The 26146-nt window shown below is 42.9% G+C and overlaps 1 protein-coding gene across 5 annotated transcripts in view; it reads left to right on the top strand.

The window, feature by feature from the left end:
- Positions 1-5360: 5360 nt before the first annotated feature.
- The window catches only part of ZSWIM8 (zinc finger SWIM-type containing 8), a 66424-nt gene continuing 45638 nt past the window's right edge, over positions 5361-26146 (top strand). For 3 of the 5 annotated variants that reach the window (XM_081006488.1, XM_081006487.1, XM_081006485.1), the window contains exons 1-4: positions 5362-6667; positions 19802-19955; positions 20533-20627; positions 21616-21788. In XM_081006488.1, the coding sequence (XP_080862614.1) occupies positions 6490-6667; positions 19802-19955; positions 20533-20627; positions 21616-21788 (600 nt within the window). In that variant the 5' untranslated portion in view covers positions 5362-6489. Of the gene's footprint in view, positions 6668-19801; positions 19956-20532; positions 20628-21615; positions 21789-26146 lie in introns of all 5 variants that reach the window. The other 2 variants (XM_081006486.1, XM_081006489.1) reach the window with 2 other exon arrangements.

Genomic DNA, 26146 nt, shown 5'->3' with positions numbered 1-26146 from the left:
AGTTCTGAAATATATACTACCTGGAAACTTTAACCTGTGTCTTCCTACATTTTTTTTTAAACACATTAGATGAACAGTTATGCAAATTACCACAGATGTTTGTTTGCGTTTGTGTGTTGTGTGTTACATTGCTGGCTAACTATTGCTTTGTGAGGCAGGCTGTTGGTTCATAGCCCAGAGTGGTCAGGTGATATGAGCTATTGAAACTGCCTGAATGTTGAGATCTTCCTCAGTAGCCCTCCTGAGCCCGACGTCAGAAACAAGGCAGGTGATGAGCAGAGAAAGAGCCTGCCTACAGCAGCATTCATCTTTGAAATACCCCCACTCCAGGCTTGTGTGATGCCAACTTTTTATATGTCCAGGGCCTTTAAAGATCTGTTTGTTTTGTTGGCGTCTTGGGAGACAATGGAGGAGTATACCTTTGGGGATGACATCAAAACCGTTGGAGAATTACAGTGCCTGCTGTGGCTGTAGAGACTGATACAGGAGAGACACATTTTGTTGCAGCTGGGGCAGATGAAGGCGTCCAGTTTTGCTGATGCACGTGTGCCGTCGTGTTTCTTCTTTCTGTGCTCTTCCCTTTTAAGATACTGTTTTAAGAAAATAATTTGGATTTTACCTTGCTCTGGTTTTAATATATGGTTTTACCGTTCTGCTGTTTTGTTATTATTATTTATTTTATTGGTTGTTTTATTGTGCATTTTTATTTGTCAGGAACCCATTGTGGTTCAAGTTTCAGATACAAATTTGTGCCATTAATTAGAAATGATTAGGAGATAGTTGGGACTCTGTGTTTGACTGAGTTTCCCCTGAGCCTGGGAAAGAGGGAGTGGTGGAGGTGGCAGTTTTGGAAGAAACAAAGAGAAAGATTTGAGTTGGCTCCAAGGGGTAGCTCTCTGCAGAACATATATGGGGAAGTACATTTGCTGCCTTGTTGGAGTGCCTTTTTGACTCCACTTAGGTTTACTTGTATATTTGTAAATAAACTAAATATTACAAAGAAGAAGAAGAGTGTATGTCTCCAGTTTTTTCTCATTCAAAGGAAATCCACCCTGGTCAGCATTGTCACGAAATTTTTCACCACAACTCAGAATTAACAGCATTATAAAATCATGGTAAGATGTCTATGGTGTATAGCAGGCTTCCTCGGCCCTCCAGATGTTTTTGGTCTACAACTCCCATGATCCCTAGCTAGCAGGACCAGTGGTCAGGGATGATGGGAATTGTAGTCTCAAAAACATCTGGAGGGCCACGGTCAAGGAAGCCTGGTGTATAGTCTTAGTTAAACTAGGACCCTTATTGGTATTTATTAACTTCAGAGCTTTCCAAACTAGAACATGTGGCTGTCTTGCCTAATCAAGGGAAAGGCTTTCAGATGTGTGTTAGATGGCCACACCCATCCTTTTAATCTGAACTTCCGCTCTTATATTCTAATAAATGTAAGATTTTTATTTTTATCATTGGATTTATAAAAGGAAATGAAAATAAAGTTGCTCTCAAGTCTCATATGCAAAGCACCTCTCAAGTGGAAGAAGACTACTTCTCTCACTCTCATCACTGGGAATCCGTTGATAGCATGACCAGTTTTCAGAAATTAGCACATATGTTGATTAATGGTACAGTAATGTATCTTTTGATTAAAATTTTAGTTAGTGCAAAACAACATAGCACTGTTTGCTTACATCATCCACAAACCGTCCCCTTTTATTCAATTAAAGTCAACACACTATCCCTCCTGCAGCACTATAAAAGACAAGGCACAGTAATTACCAAATTGTCTGTTCTGTGTTATTAGCATGAGGTGTAATTACAGCTGCCAGTGTTAATTACTATCATCTCTTCCTCACAGCCTAGAATGTGCTTTTCAGACAATCTATTCACGGGGGGGGGGGGGGGGATAAAATTCTGAATACCGAAGAACTAAAGGTCTAGTTACTGAATCTCTGTTATCTACTCTGTTTGGGAATCCTGTTTGGGTCCAATAGAAGGCTGTAAGGAAAGCATCCAACATTGTTTGAAGAAAAATAAACCATATTTCTTAAAGCCACGATGGTCTCCACTGCATCTTCTTCTATTCTCCAAAGGGACACAGACCCTGTGTGGGGGCCTGGGACCCCATCGACTTTTGCTACTGCTCGGTAGAGAGGGGCAGGTATCTGACTTTTGTACCACTATACCGGTAGTTGTGGTGTTAGTGACTGCATGAGCTGTCTTCAGATCACAGCACAATGGGCTGCTGAATACGGTGGTACCTCGGGTTAAGAACTTAATTTATTCTGGAGGTCCGTTCTTAACCTGAAACTGTTCTTAACCTGAGGTACCACTTTAGCTAATGCGGCCTCCAGCTGCCGCTGCGCCACTGACATGCAATTTCTGTTCTCATCCTGAGGTAAAGTTCTTAACCAGAGGTACTATTTTTGGGTTAGCAGAGTCTGTAACCTGAAGCATCTGTAACCTGAAGCGTCTGTAACCCGAGGTACCACTGTATTGCCTTTCTACGACATCTTACTGTAATTCACCTATTTACACCTTCAATCTGCGTGGAGGGAGTCCAGATCTTACAGCGTGGCTTTTTCAGGAGGCCTGCAGCCAGCCTCCCCCAAAGATGGATCTCGGCTTTTTCTTCCTCCTCCTTCCCAGAAAACCCTTTGCTCTCCCCCAGAGCAGTTACCCTGGCAACCTCCCCAATCCCCAGTCTCTGGTCATACCTGGGGCAAGGGGGAAGGAGTTCCCTTACATTGTTAATGACCCTCTCTTGTTTTCTTGATAGCATAGCTCTGCCAGGTTAGTTTGCATAACCAGCCCAGGAATCCTCTGTCTAGCAAGCTCTGCAGTTTGTGTTTTAATCCATATCCCAATTAATAAAAATCCTTGTATTTATTCGTTTTTAGGAGGGTATCCCCCCAGATCTTTAACAATATTTACATAATTGTCAAACCATTGATGATCTCACTTGTACAACTCTACACTGGACTTGCTGCCACAAACCTGACAAAACTACTGATGCTTCCAGTGACTTCTGGACCATCCAATAACCTTATTTGGGAAAGCCCCAAGATGCAATGGCCATTTTAGTAAAGGATACAGATTGATGGAGGTTCTGTCATAAGAGTACACCCTTACCTAAAGGGATAGGTAAAGGTAAAGGGACCCCTGACCATAAGGTCCAGTCGTGACCGACTCTGGGGTTGCGGCGCTCATCTCGCTTTATTGGCCGAGGGAGCCAGCATTTGTCCGCAGACAGCTTCCGGGTCATGTGGCCAGCATGACTAAGCCGCTTCTGGCAAATCAGAGCAGCACACGGAAATGCCGTTTACCTTTCCACCGGAGAAGTACCTATTTATCTACTTGCACTTCGACATGCTTTCGAACTACTAGCTTGGCAGGAGCAGGGACCAAGCAACGGGAGCTCACCTCGTCACAGGGATTCGAACCACCAACCTTCTGATCGGCAAGTCCTAGGCTCTGTGGTTTAACCCACAGCACGACCAACGTCCCTTTCCTAGTCCCTAAAGGGACAGGGACTACTTAACTTCCCATGCCACCTAATGAGCAAGTAAACAGATTGCAGGGCTTTGTCAGGTACTTTAATTCCTTCTTCTTTGCCTGATACATTACACTTTCAAGCAGTCAGTGTGGACCCCAGTATTCAGAGTGTTTTTGCTTTCTCCTGGAGGGAAAACACAGGATCCACCTGTTTGTTTTGCTTTGCTGCCTGTTAGCCACATGGAGCAGTAGTCAGGCAGAAAGTGTAAAAATAATTCAAAACTAAAAATAAAATTCCCTTCCAAAAATATTCACCTAAAAATGAAAGAAGCTTCAAATTAGTATTAGCTGCTACCTTTTGTTGTGGAAGAGGAGCCCAGACAACTGCCTTATCCCAGCTGTGCTCAAGGGTGGCCCAAGACATTTTTGTGCCTGAGGCAATACATCCTGCTGCCACTCCACACAATGTAGTTGGGGAGTTTGAAGCTCTGCAAGAGCTTCCCTTCAACAAATAGCCACTGCAAAGCCTTGCTGCTGGGCGTGGTGGGTTGCAAACTCCACAAGTGCACCCAATGGAACCTGGCCAGAGGGGGGCATTCTGGAGAGCTTTGGCGCTGGATCCCTATGCCTGCAGGGGTGGGTGGAGACCAGTGGCAAAGTGGTCTCTGCACTGGGAGAAGTGGGGGGGGGGGGGCAGGTGGGACGCCTCCTCTTGTGTTTCTGCTGTCTGAGGCAGCTGCTTCTTCCTGCCTCATCTGTGGGCTGGCTCAGGCTACACTGAAGCCCTGGATTTCTCCAATATAGGCTGCTCCTCACTTCCACCACCTGGCAGGGTCTGGCAGTACAATCCATGCATGCCTGCTCAGAAGCAAGTCCCACATTCAATGAGTTCAATGAGAACTGAAGATTGGGTAAAAGATTCCTGCATTTTGGGGGGTGGGGGTTTGGATTAGATGACCCCTGTGGTCCCATCCAACTCTACAATTCTATGATCCTCACACACAGAGCTGTAATTCCCACAGCTGACATAGAATCGTAGAATCCAAAGTTGGAAGGCACCCTGGGGTCATCTAGTCCAACCCTCTGGCCCTTCCTTACATATCTTTAGGCACCAGGCAAAATCATCTCTCTTCAACGAGGCTTTGGGATGATTAACATTCCCTTGTGTGTTTGCGTGAGGGGGGGGGTTACTGGTTTGTTTTTGTTTTATTACATATTCTGTGATTTTGTTTTGTAATTTTATGTTGCAGACAGCCCTGTGATCTTTGGATGAAGAGCAGTAGACAAATAGAATAATAGAAATAGTTGTTGTTGTTATTATTATTATTATTATTATTATTATTAATATGCTGCCTATCTGACTGGGTTGCCCCAGACACTCTGAGTAGCTTCTAGCAAATGATAAATAATAATGATAATAACAACAACAACAACAACAACAACAAGAACCCCCTGCAATGCAGCAATACAGATCATCCATGACCCTACGCAAAACCACAGCGCTCCGAACGCGCGCCCAACGCGTGTTCCGCAGCCGTGACCCCAGGTAACCCTGCGCGGATACCTAAAGGAGCCCGGAAGCTTCCGTTTTTACAAGGCGACACTCGCGGGCGTCTCTACTATTCGCATCTCTATGGCGGGCCGCACATTCGCTTCTTTTCCTCCTCCCCATCTCTGCAGGCGGTCGCGGAGGAAGCCGGAAGCGGCGCGACCGGAAGCGAAGTTCAGCTGGGCGATAAGGAGGCGGGAGGGAGTGAGGAGGAGGAGGAGGAGCCTAAAGGGCCGCTTCGCTGTGGTGGCTGTGAGGGAGGGCGGCGCGCGCGCTCGCCCGTGGCCGTGCGGGGAGGGGGGGTGGCCTCGCGTGCGCGCGCGTGCGAGCAAGGGGGGCCATTTTAGCGCTCGCCTAGCGGACGGCTGAGAGGGAGGCGTCGGCGCGCCAGGCCCAGGCCCGGGTTAACCTGCCTACCCCTTACTTCGCTTCGCGGAGCCGCCCCTTCTTCCTCCCTTCGCTCCGCCGTCGCCTTCCCCCCGCTCCAGGAGGGGCCCGCCGCCGCCATGGCGCCCCCGTGAAAGGGATTCCATTCGCTGGGCCCGGACGACGGACGAGACAACCCCCCCCCCGAACCCGTCCGAGGGCCGCTTCAGCTGCTTCCCTCGCCGCCGCCTGAGGCAGCTCCGTCCGTTTCCCCCTCAAGCCCGCGGTGGGGGGCGCCGCAGCCTCCCTCTTTGCCGGGCCTCCCCGCCCCCCCCGCCCCACATATCTCCTGTCTCTCAACCCCACAGTTGCCCCTCTCCTTATTCGACCCCTTTCTGTCACACTCTCTGGCGGAGCAACAGCCTTCCTGCCCCCACCTCTCTCCCCTGCCCACCGCTCCAGCTGAGAGGCGTCCTGCGAGGGGCCTCGTCTCGTTTGCGGGTTTTTTTTTGGGGGGGTGTCAAAACTTCGGGGTGCATGGTTTTGCATATGTGCACTCGCCTGACATCCCAAGTTCCCTTGCCAAACGCTGGTGGCTTATAAACGGGCCTCGGTGAGCCCCCTGTTTGCATGCAGTTTCCTCTGGGTGGGGTTTTTATTTTTTATATCCCTCCCCTTTTTCCTGCTTTTTTGGGGGGGTTGAAAACCTCGCTTATTTCAGCCTCTCCCGCGTTTTTGATAAATACAGCTGTCCACATGCCAGCCAAGCCAAGGAGCGGTTTGCGGGTGCACTTTCCCGGTTCTTTCTTTTGAGGAAGCGGAGTTGTGAAGACGTTGCAGCTGTGGGTGTTTTTTTGGGTTTTGTTTTTTTAAAGTTGAGTGTGTACGGTCAAAAATTTAGTTTCTTCTGTCGCTGTAGTCGCTTGGGTTTTTTGCTGGTGTTGCTCCTTCCCCCACCCACCTAGCCTCCGGAGACAAATGAGCAAATTGAACTTGAAGTACTAATACAGGTTGTCCTGGAGTCCTGTCGCTGCACCTCTCTGAGAGAGAAGGCCTGCTTTTTCCCTTTCCCTGTTTTTTTGGATGTGATGGAACTCATGTTTGCAGAGTGGGAGGACGGGGAAAGGTTTTCGTTTGAAGATTCTGACCGCTTTGAAGAAGACTCCCTTTGTTCCTTCATCTCTGAGGCCGAGAGCTTATGCCAAAATTGGAGAGGATGGCGGAAGCAATCTGCCGGACCCAATTCCCCCACTGTCAAAATGAAAGGTGAGTGGCTGGGTATAGAAAGGGGTTGGTAAAAACACTGAGGATCGATGAGGTGCCTGTAGGCAGGCAACCAGTCAAGGTATGTTGGCAATTAGAAACAGGTGTGTGTTGAAATAGAAAAACAAAAATGTTGTAACTTGGATCAGCTGCAGACTCAGACTTGCATTAAGTAAGGGGCATGATCCAGTGTTGCTTATTAGTCATGAACTTTAGCTGCACTCATATGCACACTAATTAGAGCTGCTTAAAATTTTTCTTTTCTACCCAAAATCTGCCATTGATAAGGACTGTCAGTGCTGCCTGCATCTTCTATGGTGTGGACTAGTTTTTCCCACAATCTAATTAGGATATTATTGCCTGAATGAAATGCATTGCAATGATTACTAAGAATGTATAGGCATGTTACAGTGCAGCAAGACTGACCTAGTTATATACTTAATCTTTTGCTAAGGAGATTATACCTTGCTCTGTGATAGTTGTTCTTCCTCAGTCAAAGGTTAAGTTGGTGGTTCCCAACCTGTTTGAATGTTAGTTTTTGCATACTGGGCCCCACAGTTCGCCATTGATGGTACTTTTACTCAGAGTAAGGGCAAAATGCAAGGAATGCAAATCGGGGATATAATAAACTGTTCTTGAAATCGAGCTATAATTTGCAATATTGTCATGCAATGAAAGTAGTAATGATTCCGTGATTCTATGAAGGTAAAGTCTGTCCAAAGGGGAAGCCAACTGTGTGTTCATGGATGGTACATTTGAACAACACTTTACATTCAGAGAAGTGCTCTTTTGCTGTCGTGTCAACTCATGGTAGAATAATTTTCTGAACCAAATAGTTGCAAATAGCTTGTTGCTATCATCCAACTTTGGTCTTTTGGTCTCTCAGATTTAACTATTGTAACTCAGTTTTTTAAAAGCAGATATCTGAGGCTGCTACACAAATTATACCCTACCAAATACACATACAGTACTATGCATTTTGTGGCAGACAGTCACAATCCAGCTCCTGTCATACAACGTATTTTGACATACAGGCACATCATATGCATATATGAAATGTGTTGTGTTGCCATTTAAACCAGTGAGGAGAAATTGATGGTGTGTAAAGAAATATTTACAAGCCCAGTCCGTATTATAAAGTTGATCTTTATTCTTGGTTGCATGTGGTGAAGGATCTGCTCAGAACTGAGCTTGATTTTACAAGTAGTATGCTGCCTGAAGAGTGTGCCAGGTTAAATTTCCTCAGGTATTTTAATTTGTGTAATGCCTAGGCTTGGTGTATGTTTTTAGCTGCTTCCTCATATTAGAGTTAATGTTACCAGTTTTATTGTAAATTATTAGGTCTTATTAATCATTAAAATTCATTATTTATACATGTTCACCACCTTGGAATCTGTTGGATGAAGGGTAATATGTAATGTGTTAAATAAAAAAAATTATTTCAGATAAACAAAATAAACAGAAATATCTGTAAGTAGTTTAACACCAAATACTGTGAAATATTTATGAAAAATATAGGTAAAATCAATGGAACTAAAAATGCATTCATAATAAAATTACACGTCTGGCTAGACTTGCTGAAACAAAGAAGTTTTTAGTAGGTCATATCAAACTGTGTCCCTCCCCCCAGCACTTGTTAGCATCTATAGCTAGCACTGTTACTCAGTTGTGAAAACATTCTTTGTAACTTGGGGAAGTTCAGGAATATGGTTAGGATTGCCAGATCAAAATGTTAAAATAGTATGTTTTCTTTGCACAGGGGTTGCCAGTATGAAACTACTCAAGGCTTACTTGATAGTTGAGATTATTTTGATGGAGAGCTTTGTTGCAGGTTGTGGACAATACTATACACCAAAACTTGGTACTATATCTAGTAGTTATAGAATGTAGTGCATATAGTGCATTAATATATTAACCCTGATCATTGCTCAGGATGAGATAATTGATTTGTCACTCAGAGTTTGTGATCACAGACCAGAAGGTAACTTGTGCTGCTTTTAGAAAATGTTTGAGTTTGTCCCTTCTTTGGAAATAATGGTATTTTGCCTGGTGCCATGGCCTTGCTTTCCACTTAAAGTGACAACCTCCATGGATTTGGTGGAAAATTGAATTGTTCAAGGTAAAATTGTTAAGTTTCCACCTCCTAGCTAGAAAGAAAGCATTGAAAGCCATGGGGATTGGAGTAGGAAATTGTTCATGAAATGCATTCACTAAGAAACTTTGTTTTTTAAGCTAAGGAGTACAAGGGTGTAAATGGGACTATTCATTACTGTCTTCATAACAGCTCCTTGGGATGGGTTAGGCTGGGTTAGCTTTAGCATCTGACCCAAGGTCACCAGTGAGCTACGTGGCTGCATGGTGGTTTGAACCCAGTTCTCCTTGGTACAAGTCTAATACACTAGTGTACACTTGTGTTTTTTTAAACTATAAAAGTATAATGGCAGTAGCTTGGATACATGTTCTAAAACATATGCTTGGTACAGCTACATCAGTGGTGGAGAACCTCAGACCCAGGGGTCAAATGTGGCCCTCCAGTCTTCTCTATCTGGGCCATGAGACTCTTACAGGCTGTGTTACTTCTACCCAAGTCTCACTGCTTGCTGGGCCTGACTACATCCTCCTCAAGTACAGTGGTGCCCCGCAAGACGAATGCCTCGCAAGACGAAAAACTCGCTAGACGAAAGGGTTTTGTGTTTTTTGAGTCGTTCCGCAAGACGAATTTACCTATGGGCTTGCTTCGCAAGACGAAATGTCTTGCGAGTTCTTGCGAGTTTGTTTCCTTTTTCTTAAAGCCGCTAAGCCGTTAATAGCCGCTAAGCCGCTAATAGCCGCTAAGCCGCTAATAGCCGTGCTTCACAAGACGAAAAAACCGCAAGACAAAGAGACTCGCGGAACGGATTAATTTCGTCTTGCGAGGCACCACTGTAGTTTTGCCTTGTTGGCATGGGTCCTTGAACTGTAATAATCATTGTGTTTTGCTTGATGGAGAGTGAAAACAGACTTATGTTTATGTACTGTATTTTGCATGCCTCTGTGTAGCCTATTGCACCAATCTCAGAATCTGTTTGTTTGTCCTCTTTTAACTCTGGTCCCACACATATTTTGCCTCTGACCTTGCCCACCACCACCACCATGTGGCCTCCAGAAGGTTGCTTACAGGGGAATATGACCCTTGAGCTTAAAAAACTTCCCAACCCCTCAGCTTCATTTTGCAAGGAGCTCTTGAATGGCTGTACTTTTTTGCCCAGTCTACTAATAATCAGGAGATTTGCACGTTTGGTTCACTAGTGTGAAGTGATCCCTTAGAAATGAGATAGGCTTATTAGGGTTCTATTTTTCAGTTATGCCCGTGGAGAAACACAAGGTCCTCCCAGAATCCTGTAATTCACCATTGACTCTGAAGTCTTGGAGAGGTAGTTATTGGTACATGCTTTAGCCCTTATAGTATTCAGAAATGACTTCTGTAGCTTTTTCGGTGAAGCTTAATTCATCTTAATGAATTCCGTCACTTGTCCATAGTTACATTTAACTTCCTTTGATTTTTACACTGCATTTTATAGTGTTACAAACAAGGATGAGGAATGAAGTGAGATGGAAATGAGCTATAATACTTGAATGGACACTAGTTGCCACCTGCTAGAAATGTTTGTGCCTTATGATGCAGAGTAGCAAAATGTAGAAGTTTCAACAAACAGTAGGTCAGTAGGATGTCTTGAAGTTGATTAAAGAAATATTCTTATCCAGTATCAGGTCTTATTGCCCAAATACTTCAGTGTAAAAAGTATTACTTCATAAACTGCATAGAATTAATTTTGTTATTTTGAAGAAGGTTGTTCATGCTAACGGTGATATTAGATTGTGAAAAAGCGCAATGTGGCAACACATAATATGGTAACAGAATCTACTTTCAGGATCAAATAATTGAGTATCTGATGGATTACATGAAAAAGCTGTTCTGAATGTACTGAAACTGTTCGGTGCTGAACTCATTACAGAGGCAAGTCTGCCTGTTTACTTTAAATGGAAAAACTGAATTCACAATGTCAGTTTTCTTCTTTGTCTTTATTGCATCAGTATGGAATACTGTTGTCAGAGATCTAGGACACAATTTCCTTTGCAAAGAAAGATTGGCCACAGCACTGAAGATTTAGTCTACAGCACAATGAAAAAGGAAGTTATGCTTCCTGGTTATTCTGGGCTTAACTATGTGTTTGGCTTTTTGGCTAAATGGAGAGGTTCTATATAAAGACTTTTCTAATTTAATTACACTATAGGAAACATGTAACTTTGTTTTAGTCTGCCTTGTCTATTTACTAACACTTGAGCAAGTACTTTACTTACACATCCCCTTCATACTTCCTGCATAACATAAGTGTTACAACTTGAAATAAAGATTTCATGAAAATGTATATAATTTGGGGGATTTGGAGGTAATGTTCGTCTAATTCAATCCCCAGCCCATTCATACTTGTTTGCTCTTTGATACCATTCAGTATTGTAAGCTGGGCAGGTAATGAGACTTGAGTTGAAATCTCAGCCAGACAAATTTTGTTTGGCTAACCCTTAGCAAAGCCCAGATCATAGTTTCGATTCATTATCTGCAGAATGAGAATAACAGTGTCTAAATTCACAGGGTTTTTAAGGGACTGGGGCATACCCACCACTACCTTTCTGCTCATGAAAATGAGCTTCCTCTCTTTGTCTTCTTCAGCTACACCACATCTTTAAAATTAGCTTCAAAGGGGTGGTGGGTCTTCCAAAGCAAATTTTGGGGATGAATGGTTGGAAGGAGAAGAAACAGAATTCCTGTTGTGTGATCGGACCACTAGTGCAGTTTGAATACAACCCAGTAGTTTTGATGTGTTACCTGTACCAGGTGCTGTTTCAGGCAGCATCTGTCTTACAATTCCAATTAAGATTATTCAGACCAGGCTGTGTGGATGGTTATCAGGTTCTCATCCTAAATCCTACATATGTTTGCTTTTGTTCCATTACAGAACCAGCAAAAGCGTTAATAATCTTAATACTGCCAAGGTTTGGAATTTAGAAAGGTAGGAACCTTGGTATTTATGTAAACAGTTCAACTTTCTCCTAGGAAGTAACAGTGTAAATGTTTTAAAATAAATTTAGGTAGAATGAATCCATGAAGACTACAATGTTGAGAGGTTTAGCATATAGAGTGGCACTCCCTGCACTACTAGCAGATCTGAAAGACATTTGACAGAGGAATGATTGTGCTTTGTATCAATGGAATCTGCAGGCATGAATTCTTACTCCCTCTCTCATTTTCTTGAAGGGCAATGTTACAGCTTTCTGCTTATATGACAGCCTTGTTCTTATATTAAGAAATACTTGTAAAATATCTCCAAAACATGTACTGTACTTTGTTGTTGAATCTGGTTAATTAGCTAATAAACCACTTGTAAAATACTAGAGTGAGTTAACTGACTCTTTCTGGTGGGTGAAATTGGGACTTGCTATGAATTTGGGGCAGGCAGATCTTTGCTTAGAGTTTTGCTTGAAGAAAGAACTGAAATAGTCTTAAAAATAAGCACAGCAAAGATAAGCTCTGGACTTTAAATATGTCAAATGAAAATGCAAACAATTTCTCCTTGTCTCTTGTTTGGAAAAATTGAATTTCCGGGAACCTGTTGCAACTGCAAGCATGATATGTGATCTTAAAATAAGACTATCAGTTATAAGGCTGGCGACCTTATCAAGCCCTTCAGGGTTTGCAATGTGCAGATTTTCACAAATGTGACTGTCAGATTGTTATTGACACTTGTGAATTTATCCTGATTACAGCCTGTTTCAGGAGATCATGACACCCTTTTCCTTCCTCTTGAGTTGTGCATTGCAGAGAACTCCGAAGAGAGAGTGGTCTCTTGCTTTGTGCCAAGTGGGACAGATGAAGTCCTCTGGCCTGTGCAGAGGGCTTTGGGGAAGGGTCATCTTATCAGAATATGCAAACACGTGGAAGCAGCAAGAATCCAAGCCTTTCCATAATCTTGCGCAGCTGTCTATTTTTTCTCCCCAAGTCCACAATTAGTGGCGGACTATGAAATCTGGCCAAAACGTGTGAACATACTCTACCCACACTGTCGAACCATCTGTCATTATTGTGGTGATGACCAAACTGTGGCTAATACTGGTTGTTTCATGTGTATATGAGCTGTGCAGGTATCATGGTGCGTAGGGGGAACATTGAAATGGAGCAGTGCAGACCACAAAGCTTGCATTTTGCTCATACTTACTGTCAGATATGAAGAATATGGAACGGATGGTGGCAGCATGTGGCAGTGGAGAAAGTGATTTAGATGCCAGTGATTGGCTGTGGGTGGGATCAGGGGGTGCTTTGACGTATGAGCACGCATAGGCAAACTCGGCCCTCCAGATGTTTTGAGACTACAATTCCCATCATCCTTGATCACTGGTCCTGTTAGCTAGGGATGATGGGAGTTGTAGTCCCAAAACATCTGGAGGGCCGAGTTTGCCTATGCCTGGCTTTGAGGATAAGAAAGTGGCATGTACTAGGGAGCAGTGGTCCCACTGGAAAATAAATTAAGGGTGAAAGGTTGACACTGAGATGGCAAGCTCTGTTCATACATTAGCCCTTCCCAAATACTGATTTCAAGTTACCTGGTAAACATTTTTAGAATTGTAGCCTTCAAATTCTAATTTAAAACTCCAATTTCACTTAATTGTAGTCTCCAGGTACTGATAAAAACAGAAGTCTTTTTTAAAAAGTTCTGAATAGAGAACAGTAATGAAATATTATTTTTACCTGTTTTTAAGAAGTAAGTCTTATGCCTATGAAAAAGTGTGCCTTTAACAGCTGCATGACAAAATTGTAAAAGGAGGATCTTTCCTGGAACACAGGTGCAGTGATGAAAAGCTCCACCTGTTGAAACTGTAACCTTGCAGTTATTAAAAGTACAGAGTCTTTATGACCTTTAACAGAGAGAAAATATGACAATCACAGTTACCAGGTTGTATTATAAATGGCATGAGAAGATGGTTCAACAAAACAGATGACGACAACAACAAAACAAAGAGTCAGTTGACACACTTTGGGTTCAGGGCTGCAAGTTAGGTTATAAAGCAGGGGTGGGAGGGGATGGTCATCTGAAGTGGTCATGACATCAGATGATTGTCAAGTTGGTGCCTCCACCCACAGTCAAAATTGGCCCACGGCTTGGAGTGAGATAAAAATTAAGAACTGGCCCATCTGCCCAAAAAGATTATCCACCCATGCTAGAAGTGAACCTTTCACAGAGGAGGTGGTAGTGTTGTAGCAAAAATAAAAACATGGAGAACAATGAGGATTAAACATGCTTTGAAATGGGTGGAAATCCACCCATACACTACATCATGTTTATTTGTATGAGACCTGGAATAACTATCTAGACAGCTTTGTTAGGGGTGGCATACAAATGTTTTTAATATTAAATGCAAATATATTTGCATGCTAACGAACATGCTAGTGAAGCAGTTTATATTTTAGTCCTTTTGGGTTCAAATATGTGAAGACCCTGAATTGTCTTAGAGATTGTAACCTCTTCACCTAGAAGGCAGCCCGCAATGGCAATAACTAGCACAAAGGGTTGAATGAATCATTAGCTGCAGCTGGGGAGGTCGTTCCTGAAATCTCAGGTTGGGATACTATTTTGGTAGCAGGTGAGGCTGTTTTCTGTTATCTGAAACTCATCCATGCTGATTTCTCTCTCAGGCAGAATACACCAAGTAATTTATAAAGGCAGGCTTTGGCCTCTTTGCTGACACACCACTTTAGTATCTTCTGCTTAAATCTTGGAAAAACTATTATAAATGGCTGAACAGAGGTCAAATGGACCAAGTAGTTATAGGCAGAGAAAATACAGCATGTGCTCATAAACCATTTAGTGCATTCTGCCAGAATTCCAGCCAATGGACAAGAGAAGAGGTTAGGAATTGTACTTCACCAGCTTTCAGGGCAGTTTTCTGGATGGGAAGGATTTCCCACCCTGTGATACGGCCTAGGAGCTTATTTGGTGGAGAGGTGAGAGTTTTTTGACAGGTAGGTAACTTGAGATTGAAAATGGTAGGTGCAAGATACAGAAACTGTATCTTCTTGTGTTCTCCCCAAGCAAAAATTGCAATTAGTTTTTTTGGGGTGCAGTCCCAACACATCTGTTGGATGCCTCCATCCCCCATCCCATTTTATTAGACAAACTACCCAAACATGCAGTTTTTATTATGTGCCTGTAGATAGATAATTTTTATTATGGCTATGATTTTAAAGTGTATTTTTATTATTGTGATAGTTTAGACCATTTTATGTAAACCACTTTGTTTTTTATTTTAAGTGGTGTAAAAATTTACTAAATAAATTAAAGGAAATGGATCTATTTTATGTCCGTGAGATTGTAGCAATGTCCTTCCAATCTGTGATACTGCTGCTGTATCCCAGCCCATGTTACATCATTGCACCATTTTGAAAGATTCACTGAAACCGTGAATGAGCATAGTTTCTCATGCTAAACTTACTATGTGTACTTCTCTGAAGTGCCTTATTATGACTTACTAACTAGAATCCAGGGATAGAATGATTTCATTGGCATATTTGGTCACCTGTTGAAAAAGGACTGTTCCTGGGTATAGAAACGTGCTTGGGCAATTTGTATTCTTGCTGAAGAGTAAAGTTAAATAAATGCCACGTTAAATAAAAAGTTCTAGAAGCAGCAAAGCAGTTCCTACAAAAGTCTGAAAGTTTGATTTTATTATATCAATCTCTAATGATGGTTCCACTAATATGAGCATTATTTTTAAAGCAGAGTGAGTGTTGCATGCCGTGATGTTAGTTTTTCAGAAAACCTTGAGTTGGAAACCTTCCTTGAAAAATGTTCAGTGCCTTAAATAGAGCATAGTTAACATGTGCATTTTGTATTTAGTAAACAAAGCTAAATAGTTTGTCTGAGATGTTATTACAATATATGTATTTGATTTATCTTACCTCCTATTTACAAATCATTATAATATATATGTATTCTCTCATACTTTATTGGGATAGGAAACTAAGAACATTAATTTCAACTTTGAAACTTTGGCAATGCACAATAGTGTCATCCATTCATTGATACTAATTAATGTTATCTAATTAGATAGCTTCCAGTTAGAACCTTCCTTGTGACTCGGCAAAATGTTTTTTCAGTAGTTATCATATTGTGCGAAAGTTACTAATTCAGCTGAGACTCCGATTGTACCTGTAGCAGTTGGTAAGCAATCAGGCCTCTCCCCTTGAACAGGTGGCCAGACTTAATGACAACTCCTAATCTATAATACAAGTTGCTAGAAACATCACGAGGGGAGAGAGTGCTCTTGTGCTCAGGACCTCCTTGAATCTTGCCCATAGGCACATGGTTGGCCACTGTGAGAACAGGACGCTGGACTAGATTCAGCATTTTCCTGATCCAGGAGGCTCTTACATTCCTAACAAGACTTTTGTACTTCAAGCAGAGTCGTTTGGAAGGCGGAAGTCGCCTCCATTTTTTCATTGGCTAACGAGACGGGTGATACTAGAAATGGAGTTTCTAATACATGATTGGGCCAAATGACAACCCATCTTAGGAATGGAGGCCAGTTTTTACTGGTCTCAGACTCCTTTAAATACGTAAGGCTTTTCCTTCTGCTTTTGGATTCCTGATAAGATTTCCCAGGAAGACAGAAAATGTGCAGGCTGTCAAACCCAAGCCTGTTCAAGCAAGCAACAAATAACTAGCTAGGTTAGATTGACTTGATTTGGTTTTATTTGCAATTCTGGGTGTGTGGTTGTTGTCTTCTCTTTTCCTTTCCTGTTATACGCTAATAAAATTTGTTATATGTTAACATTTGCATTCATTGTTTAAAAAGGCAATTTTCTGGAATTTCTTATTAAAACCTTTCATGCAGGTACTAAGATAGTACAGCTAAGCTTTAGGTGGTGGTGTTGTTGTTTGTTCTGAAGAGATTTCACAATGTTTTGCGGGAATTTTAGCTTTCGGAAAGTAAATCCAAAGCTTCCCTCTTAGTTTTTTCCTAGAACTGGAATGGGGGAGGGTGGATCTTGAGAAATAGGTCTCATAAACACCTTTAGACAGACTAGGGTGTGTGGCACGAGGTGCTTCATTCTCCCTGGCAGTAACCTATCCTAATTCTTTGGGGGAGAGGTGGGGGCCATTATACAAAAAATGTGTTTACCGGTAAGGCAAGCTCCCCCTTCTCCAATCCATCACAATGCTATTCAGAGGACGGTATATGCTATCTAAATAATAATAATAATAATAGTAATAATTTTTATTTAATTTGTATCCCGCCCTCCCCGGCCAAAGCTGGGCTCAGAACGGCTAACAACAGGTAAAAATAGCAGAATGTACATAAAATCGCACAGTCAATTAATTAAAATGCATTCTAGAATCAATTCAGAATCGAATTAATGTCAACCATCGGGTTAGAGTTTTATGAGGATTACAGAAGGAGGGGGTCAGACTGTGCCTTGGCCAAAGGCCTGGCAGAACAGCTCCGTCTTGCAGGCCCTGCAGAAAGATATCAAGTCCTGGAGGGCACTAGTCTCTTGTGACAGATCATTCCACCAGATTGGGGCCACGGCCAAAAAAGCCCTGGCTCTAAAGCTACAAAGTATGGCATAACATTCTACCTGTGTTGTGATTCCAAAGTACGATTATTTTATGATGAAGATACATTTTGGAATATGAAGGTGAGCAAGCAGCTTGAAACTTCATTTCTCAGCTACTGTCTGCTGTAACAACACATTTACAGGGTTCTGAATAGAATATAACATCACCTGTGTTCCACTAGACGTGGGATTAGCTAGGAAAATCCTCAAATTGGCATTTCGAAGAAAAACAAATAAATCACCCCAAAATTCCTTGCCACAAAATCCAGAAGTCTTCACAGCAGAATTTTTAGTTTTCTAGATTTGACACTTAGGTTATGTGCTGAAGAAAGGAAAGACGGTATTCATTGCATGATGATACATCAGTCTCAGACTAGAATTTAAGGTCTCAGATAATATGTGGTTCTGTTGCAAGGTCTCTTGCTCTCTCTCTTGCTGTTACTAGTAATTCACAACTCAAAATTATTGCACTGATATACTTGTGCCATAGTTATAATTGTTATATGAATTGTAAACAGCCCTGTGATCCTCCAATGAAGAGTGGTATAGAAATGTAATAAATAAAATAAATATTAATGGCTGTTTTATGTTTAAAAACTGGGTCATTGCGACCTACTTTTGCTTAAGTTTACATGGTGGGGTGTTGAATCCAATAACGTGAAATTCTTTAGCAGGCACTGAAAATACAATAGTGAAGGTGCCTGTCTGATATGCAGTGGAGGGAATTCCAAAGGGCAGGTCCTGTAACACTAAAAAGTCCCAGTTCTGACATGGTACAGAACGGATTGCCTGATAGGATGCAATCTGCAGGATGTCCTCTCCTGCAGAGTACAGCAATCAGTTGAGTATTTGGGATTGAGGTGATCTTGTAGGTCTTTTACTAGAAAAGGGAATGAAGACATTTAAAAAAAAACTTGCAAATGATACAATGCTTAATAACGTCTACCAGGTATTTTTTGGGTGGGTTGGGTTGATCTTTCTGAAGACTGCAGATAGGGAGGAAGGGGTGAATTCTCCCTCTCCAACTGCAGTCTCCAGGAAGATCATCGCCCCTACTGAAAACAGGTTTTAAAAACTTATGGGAAAACAGGTTTTAAAAACTTATGGGAGCTAATGTAAGGTATTTGGAAGTCTAATTGCAGCAGTGGGGGCTGGTCATGACTGGGGAGGAAAGATTTAAAGTGAAAGTGTTCCTCCTCCATTGCAGTTATGTTTGAAATAATTACCGTACATTATAGCCAGATGACTTTCCCCTAGCCTAATTGTGGTGCAGAGACCTTGGAGGGGGAGGGGTCACAGCAAGAGAATGGTTGGCTGGTCCTGTCCCAGTTGAGACTTAATGCCTACCTCCCCCCCCCCCCCCATGCCACTATTGGACTTGACAGAAGCCTTCTGTTGGCACCACTAGATTTTTTTGTCAGGAGGGAGGAAGCCCCAGGATCCTCTTGGGGTGCCAGGGAATGTCTTGATGCGCATCTGTGGGGTCACTTTGGTGATCCCCCTTAGGCCATTTAGAGCTGATTAATGAAGAAGAGTATTTCAGCTCTCACTTGGTCCTTGGCATATCAAATGATTGTCTGTGATCTGGTGTGGCTTGCCACTTTCCTTTTGAGTTGGTATAATATTTAGCTGAAGAAGTGCTAGAAATCCAGGGGTGGGTGGGAGGGAATAACATTTCTGAATGCTTATCTCCTCCCAGAGAGATAATTTCTTATAAATACATGGAAAAGGCTCTCGGAGAGTTAGAAGTGCAGTGGCTCGTACACAACACTTGCAAGAAAAGAGCTTAACCAACAACTCTGTATGCAGGAATTGGGTGGGGGGACATGGCCTTGTGAATGTTAGCAGTTGCTGCATTGAAGGGTAGAGGAGTTAGCACACTGTCCTCTGGATCATGCTGCAAGTGAGTAGAGGCAGGAATGGACTAGTGAGAGAGAAAGCAAGTTAAACCCTTATCTCTTTCTCACACACACCCCTCTCCCAATCTCATTGTTCAGTGAAGTGCAGGTTTGAACTCTGGACCCTTATTGGAGCATAGTGGTGTCCTCACCTTCAGCGTTTCTGCTTGTTGTGTCTTTGCCAGTTTATTTGGCTTTGTTTGTATCTTGTTTTGAATAGTTTTCAATACCTTGTGTTCTTTGAGGGAGAATGCTATTTTTGCATTGACTCCTGACAGAAGATGGGTGCCTAGTTCTGGAATGGGTGAGTGAAGTGAGGCAATGTACTTCCCTAGTTGTGGTGCTGGAAGAAACTTTACTTGTTTAACTTTTCAGTGATTTTGTTTTTAAAGACAAAGGAGGTGGTGGCCTTCAGTGCCATCTAGTTGTCAGCCCTGCGGGCAGTATCTTGCCATACTGAAGCTAGATATGCCATCTAAATATGTATATTTTAAACAGGAAATTTTTGCTTTGTGCCTAACAAAACTTGTGATGAGATCATTTTTGCATGTTTCAACTAACCTCACCTGATATTCTTTGTTGTATTAGATGGGCTGGTGATCCCGCTGGTGGAGTTGTCAGCAAAACAGGTGGCATTTCACATTCCATTTGAAGTGGTTGAGAAAGTCTACCCACCTGTGCCCGAACAACTGCAGCTTCGTATTGCCTTTTGGAGCTTTCCAGAAAATGAAGAGGACATCAGGTAATGCCATTCAGAATTCTCTTCGTGTTTCTTTTCTGTTTAAAGTTAACTTTATCTTCGACGCACCATCAGTGAAATAGGGAATTTCAAGTAGCCATATTGGCCCATTAGGGTAAAATCTATAAACGTATGAGAGTAATATCTATTGATTAGAATCAATTAAAAATGTTACAAAGAGGGAGTAAGCTTTTATGTTTTCACGATCACGTCATCAGGTTGTATGCTAATAAAAAAATGATATTGTGTTGCGTCCACACTGTGGATGTTAGTGAAAGGACTTCTGGCTTCCCTCTCTTTTTTCCACATGTCCCCAAAATCTGTCCTGGGGGTTCCATCTGGGGCAGATTTGGGGAGGGCATGCGGTGCACACAGGGAGAGGAGAAGGAGGAGAACTTCGACTGGGCAAACAGAAATCTTTGCACTACTTTGTTGGATCCTGCCCATTAGATTGTTCCCAGCTGCATAATGGAAATGGTCCTGGGCCATTCCCTACAATAGGAAGACCAGTGATCCAGAATGCAGTGCTCTTTGTCTCATCTGAAGTACATTTTAACAACAGAATGATTTGTTTTCCTAGGCTGTACTCCTGCTTGGCAAATGGCAGTGCAGATGAGTTCCAGAGAGGCGAGCAACTTTTCCGAATGAGGGCTGTTAAAGATCCACTGCAGATAGGTATTTACATCTACCTTATGTTGGTACTGAGAAGAACTGAAATCTTATCCCAGATACAAATCCTACCTTGAAGGTTTGGGAGAGAAGGGTTTCTGAGTTGGGATGACATGGTTAGGTCCTGCCTCGGCCTGTACCATTGAGCTCTCATCCAGAAGGCCTGATTGGGGGGATGGACCCAGATAAAGATTCCTTTATCCAGATCTGATCCACAAAGGTATAAAAAAGTGGATCAGCAGACCCAGTTTCAGTTTGATGGAGTCCTGGAAACACTGCAGGTTTCAGCTGGTGATTTTTGCTAGGACTACTAAATTAGTTCTAGAATTTATAGACTTTTTTGCTTGCTATGTAGTAATCCCAAAAACAGAGAGCAGTATGACTGGAACATTTATGGTATGTGCTCACCAGCAACATCTGGTTGTGTTCCTTTAGTTATGGTATACTTTCCCCCACCTTCATGATTAACTTTATGCCACAGTTATAAGACATGCAATAAGAGGCTTAATGTTTGCTTCTTGGGAATTTTAGGTATGGGTTGGACAGCGTAATCCACTGCAAGACAAAAGGTTCACATGTTGACTCTGAGTTTATTAGGAAGCCTTAGCCTTGGTTAATGCAGCAGGTCTATTGAGAGAATGAATGTGTTTACAATTTTAAAGTGCAATTTAATGGTTGTTAACAGAAAGGAAATGAATCTAAACTCTGTTTAATGGGGGGGTTATGTAGTCCAGGCACAAATCTTTGCTACTGAACATTCCTATGTTGAAAGCCTATTCTCATTAAATTGAAGTGACAATTGATCTTTGAAATAAATTACGGCTGCCAAAATAAGACATTTTAGATTTTGATTGGAGCAAGAAGAAGGAAAGGTGTAGTTCAACACTAACAGACCAATTATTTTAACTATGTATGTAATATTTTTTTTTATGCTGAATGCTATATCATCATGCTTCGGTGTCAGACAATAACCTTTGGCCTGTTTTCCCAACAGGTTTCCATCTGAGTGCCACAGTGGTACCTCCCCAGATGGTACCGCCAAAAGGAGCATACAATGTGGCAGTGATGTTTGACAGATGCAGGATCACCTCATGCAGCTGCACTTGTGGAGCTGGGGCCAAATGGTGTGCCCATGTTGTAGCCCTCTGCCTTTTCCGGATACACAATGTAGGCCTTGAATTATGACTATTGTTCTATTGCATAGGTAACCAAGTACGGGGAATATTTATTGATAGCCATAAAATTAAAGTGTTCAGTAACTGCAAGTCCCCCCCCCCTTCTTTTCAGTCCTTTATACTAACATCTGTGAAGCTGAATTGAGTGGAACATACTTGAAGTGAGGACATTAGCCCATATTCACTAATCTGAACAGGGTTTTCTTGTGTGTGTGTTTCTTTGTGGCTGATTAGCTGCTCTCCCTGTGCAAAGGTCAGAGGGGGCAGGGTTTCTGTTGAGGCAGGCGATTAGCTGTGGGAGGAGCTTATCAGAGCTTGCAGGGCAGCGGCAGTTTGATCCATCTTTTAGATTTAGGGGAGCTAGTCTCAAACGTTTGTTGGGGGAGACCTAGGTTTTTTTGTGGGGGGAGTTATTTGTCCTGTCTTCACGCTTTTTATGATGGAGGACCGCTGTAGCCACCCCCAACGACACGTTCTCAAGATGGAGGGGGAGGGAACAGCTGCAGTCGCCTGCGGTTCCTGCGCTATGTTTGCCATCTTGCCAAAGGTTGCAGGCAGCTTTACCTGCAGCAATTGCATGTTGATTGCCCTCTTAAAAGACAAAGTCCAGCAACTGGAGGAACGTGTAGCTACGCTCCAAAGAATTAGAGAGCTGGAGCTCTTCTTGGAAGCAACAGAGCACACCGTCTCCACCAAGGAGGAGACAGGGGACTCCCCTGAGAAGGAGGCTAGTTCACCAACACAGGAGCCAGATATATGGAGAAACGTGACTCAAAGAAGTAGGAGGCCCAGGGTTCGCTCTGATTGTTTAGAAATACACGATCGCTTTGAGTTCCTCTCCCCTAGCATGGAAGACAAAGAGCAGACTCCATTTGAGGATCTCTCCCTCATTACAGTCGATCAGGTATATGAAGACGAGCAGCAAAGTCAGTCCTCAGGGAATGTGCAGGCGACCTTGGAACGGACAGCTCACGGAAGAACCCCGACCAAACCTAAGAGGAGGCGTGTAGTGGTGATAGGGGATTCCCTACTGAGGGGAACAGAAGCAGTGATCTGTGGGCCTGACAAGATGTCTCGGGAAGTGTGCTGTCTCCCCGGGGCTAAGATCCAAGATGTAACTGAACGACTGCAAGGAGTCATAAAACCCACTGACAAATACCCCTTCCTCTTGGTTCATGTGGGAACCAATGACACTGCAAGCAATAGCCTCCAGAAGATCAAAAGAGACTACGAGGCTCTGGGCAGGAAATTGAAGCAATTAAATGCACAAATTGTCATCTCATCTGTCCTCCCAGTTGAACGACGTGGCCCAGGGAGAGAGGGAAAAATAGTGGAAGTGAACAGCTGGCTTCGCAAATGGTGTAAACAGGAACGGTTTGGATTCTTAGATCACGGACTGCAGTTTCTTGAAGATGGACTTCTGGCAAGCGATGGGCTGCACCTCACAACGGTTGGGAGGAATGTTTTTGCCAAAAATCTCAGAAACCTCATCAGGAGGGCTTTAAACTGACTAATGTGGGGGAGGGAGACAGTGCTCCTGAAGGTAGGAGTCTATCAATTGATGAAGATGATCATCCAAATGTCATAGACCAAATGGAGCAAACAGCACGCAGATCTAGTGGTGGGAGGAAAAAATCCTTAAATAAGAGACACGGGGGAATGATTAATGGACTTCAATGTCTGTACACTAATGTGCAAAGCATGGGAAATAAACAAGATGAGCTTGAGCTTTTGGTACAGCAAACTAAATATGACATAATAGGCATCACTGAAACCTGGTGGGATAAGTCCCACGATTGGAATGTAATAATGGAGGGATACAATCTATTTCAGAGAAACAGACCAGACAAGAAAGGAGGAGGAGTGGCGTTATATGTCAGGGATGTGTATACCTGTGAAGAGATCCAAGATTTAGAACCTCAAAGCCAAAGTGAGAGCATTTGGGTCAAAATTAAGGGAGAGAAGAATAACAGTGACCTCATTGTGGGAGTTTACTATAGATCCCCAAGCCAAACGGAGGACATAGATGATGCCTTCCTGGAACAGATGGCCAAGCATGCAAAAGGAAGGGAGATAGTAGTAATGGGGGACTTCAATTACCCGGATATTTGTTGGATGTCAAACTCAGCCAAAAGCATAAGGTCAAACAGATTCCTCACTGGCCTTGCAGACAACTTCATTGTCCAGAAAGTGGGAGAAGCAACAAGAGGAACAGCCATTTTAGATCTGGTCCTAACCAATGTTGATGACCTGGTTAGTGGGGTAGAAGTGGAAGGATCATTAGGCGCGAGTGATCATGCTCTTCTGAAGTTTACTATACAGCGGAAAGGAGCAGCCAAGCATACTAGGACTCAATTTCTTGACTTTAAGAAAGCCGACTTCATAAAACTTAGGGAAGTGCTGGGTGAGATCCCATGGACAGTAATACTAAAAGGAAAGGGAGTTCATGATGGTTGGGAGTTGGTTAAGAGGGAGATAGTAAAAGCACAACGTCCGGCAATACCAATGAGACGGAAACATGGAAGGTGCCTAAAGAAGCCAGAGTGGCTATCTAAAGAACTTTTAACTGAGTTAAGATTAAAAAAGGATGTGTACAAAAAATGGAAAAGGGGGGAAACCACCAAAGAGGAATTCAAACAAATAGCCAGCACGTGTAGACACAAAGTCAGAAAAGCTAAAGCACAGAATGAACTCAGGCTTGCTAGAGAGGTTAAAAGCAACAAAAATGGTTTTTATGGGTATGTTCGTAGCAAAAGGAAGAACAAAGAAACAGTGGGGTCACTCAGAGGAGAAGATGGTGAAATGCAAACAGGGGACACAGAAAGGGCTGAACTCCTCAATGCCTTCTTTGCCTCAGTCTTCTCCGATAAAGAAAACAATGCCCGACCTGAAGAATTTGGAGCAAATGATTCAGCAAAGGAAACACAGCCCAGAATAACTAAGGAGATAGTACAAGAATACTTGGCTAGTTTAGATGTATTCAAGTCTCCAGGGCCAGATGAACTGCATCCAAGAGTATTAAAAGAACTGGCAGATGTGATCTCAGAACCACTGGCAGTCATATTTGAGAATTCCTGGAGAACAGGCGAAGTCCCGGCAGACTGGAGGAGGGCAAATGTTGTCCCTATTTTCAAAAAGGGGAAAAGAGAGGACCCAAATAATTACCGCCCAGTCAGTCTGACATCAATACCAGGGAAGATTCTGGAGCAGATCATTAAGCAAACAGTCTGTGAGCACCTAGAAAGGAATGCTGTGATCACCAATAGTCAGCATGGATTTCTGAAAAATAAGTCATGTCAGACTAACCTGATCTCATTTTTTGACAGAATTACAAGCCTGGTAGATGAAGGGAACGCAGTGGATGTAGCCTACCTTGATTTCAGCAAGGCATTTGACAAGGTGCCCCATGATATTCTTGTAAAGAAGCTGGTAAAATGCGGTCTTGACTATGCTACCACTCAGTGGATTTGTAACTGGCTGACTGACCGAACCTAAAGGGTGCTCATCAATGGTTCCTCTTCATCCTGGAGAAGAGTGACTAGTGGGGTGCCACAGGGTTCTGTCTTGGGCCCGGTCTTATTCAACATCTTTATCAACGACTTGGATGATGGACTCAAGGGCATCCTGATCAAATTTGCAGATGACACCAAACTGGGAGGGGTGGCTAACACCCCAGAGGACAGGATCACACTTCAAAACGACCTTGACAGATTAGAGAACTGGGCAAAAACAAGATGAATTTTAACAGGGAGAAATGTAAAGTATTGCACTTGGGCAAAAAAAATGAGAGGCACAAATACAAGATGGGAGACACCTGGCTTGAGAGCAGTACATGTGAAAAGGACCTAGGAGTCTTGGTTGACCACAAACTTGACATGAGCCAACAGTGTGACGCGGCAGCTAAAAAAGCCAATGCAATTCTGGGCTGCATCAATAGGAGTATAGCATCTAGATCAAGGGAAGTAATAGTGCCACTGTATTCTGCTCTGGTCAGACCTCACCTGGAGTACTGTGTCCAGTTCTGGGCACCACAGTTCAAGAAGGACACTGACAAACTGGAACGTGTCCAGAGGAGGGCAACCAAAATGGTCAAAGGCCTGGAAATGATGCCTTATGAGGAACGGGTAAGGGAGCTGGGCATGTTTAGCCTGGAGAAGAGGAGGTTAAGGGGTGATATGATAGCCATGTTCAAGTATATAAAAGGATGTCACATAGAGGAGGGAGAAAGGTTGTTTTCTGCTGCTCCAGAGAAGCGGACACGGAGCAATGGATCCAAACTACAAGAAAGAAGATTCCACCTAAACATTGGGAAGAACTTCCTGACAGTAAGAGCTGTTCGACAGTGGAATT

This window comes from Podarcis pityusensis, assembly GCF_964106645.2.
Source record: "Podarcis pityusensis genome assembly, chromosome: 5".
Taxonomy (NCBI): domain Eukaryota; kingdom Metazoa; phylum Chordata; class Lepidosauria; order Squamata; family Lacertidae; genus Podarcis; species Podarcis pityusensis.
Note: the sequence above shows the minus strand (reverse complement) of the source record. Positions and strands in the feature narration are given on the sequence as shown.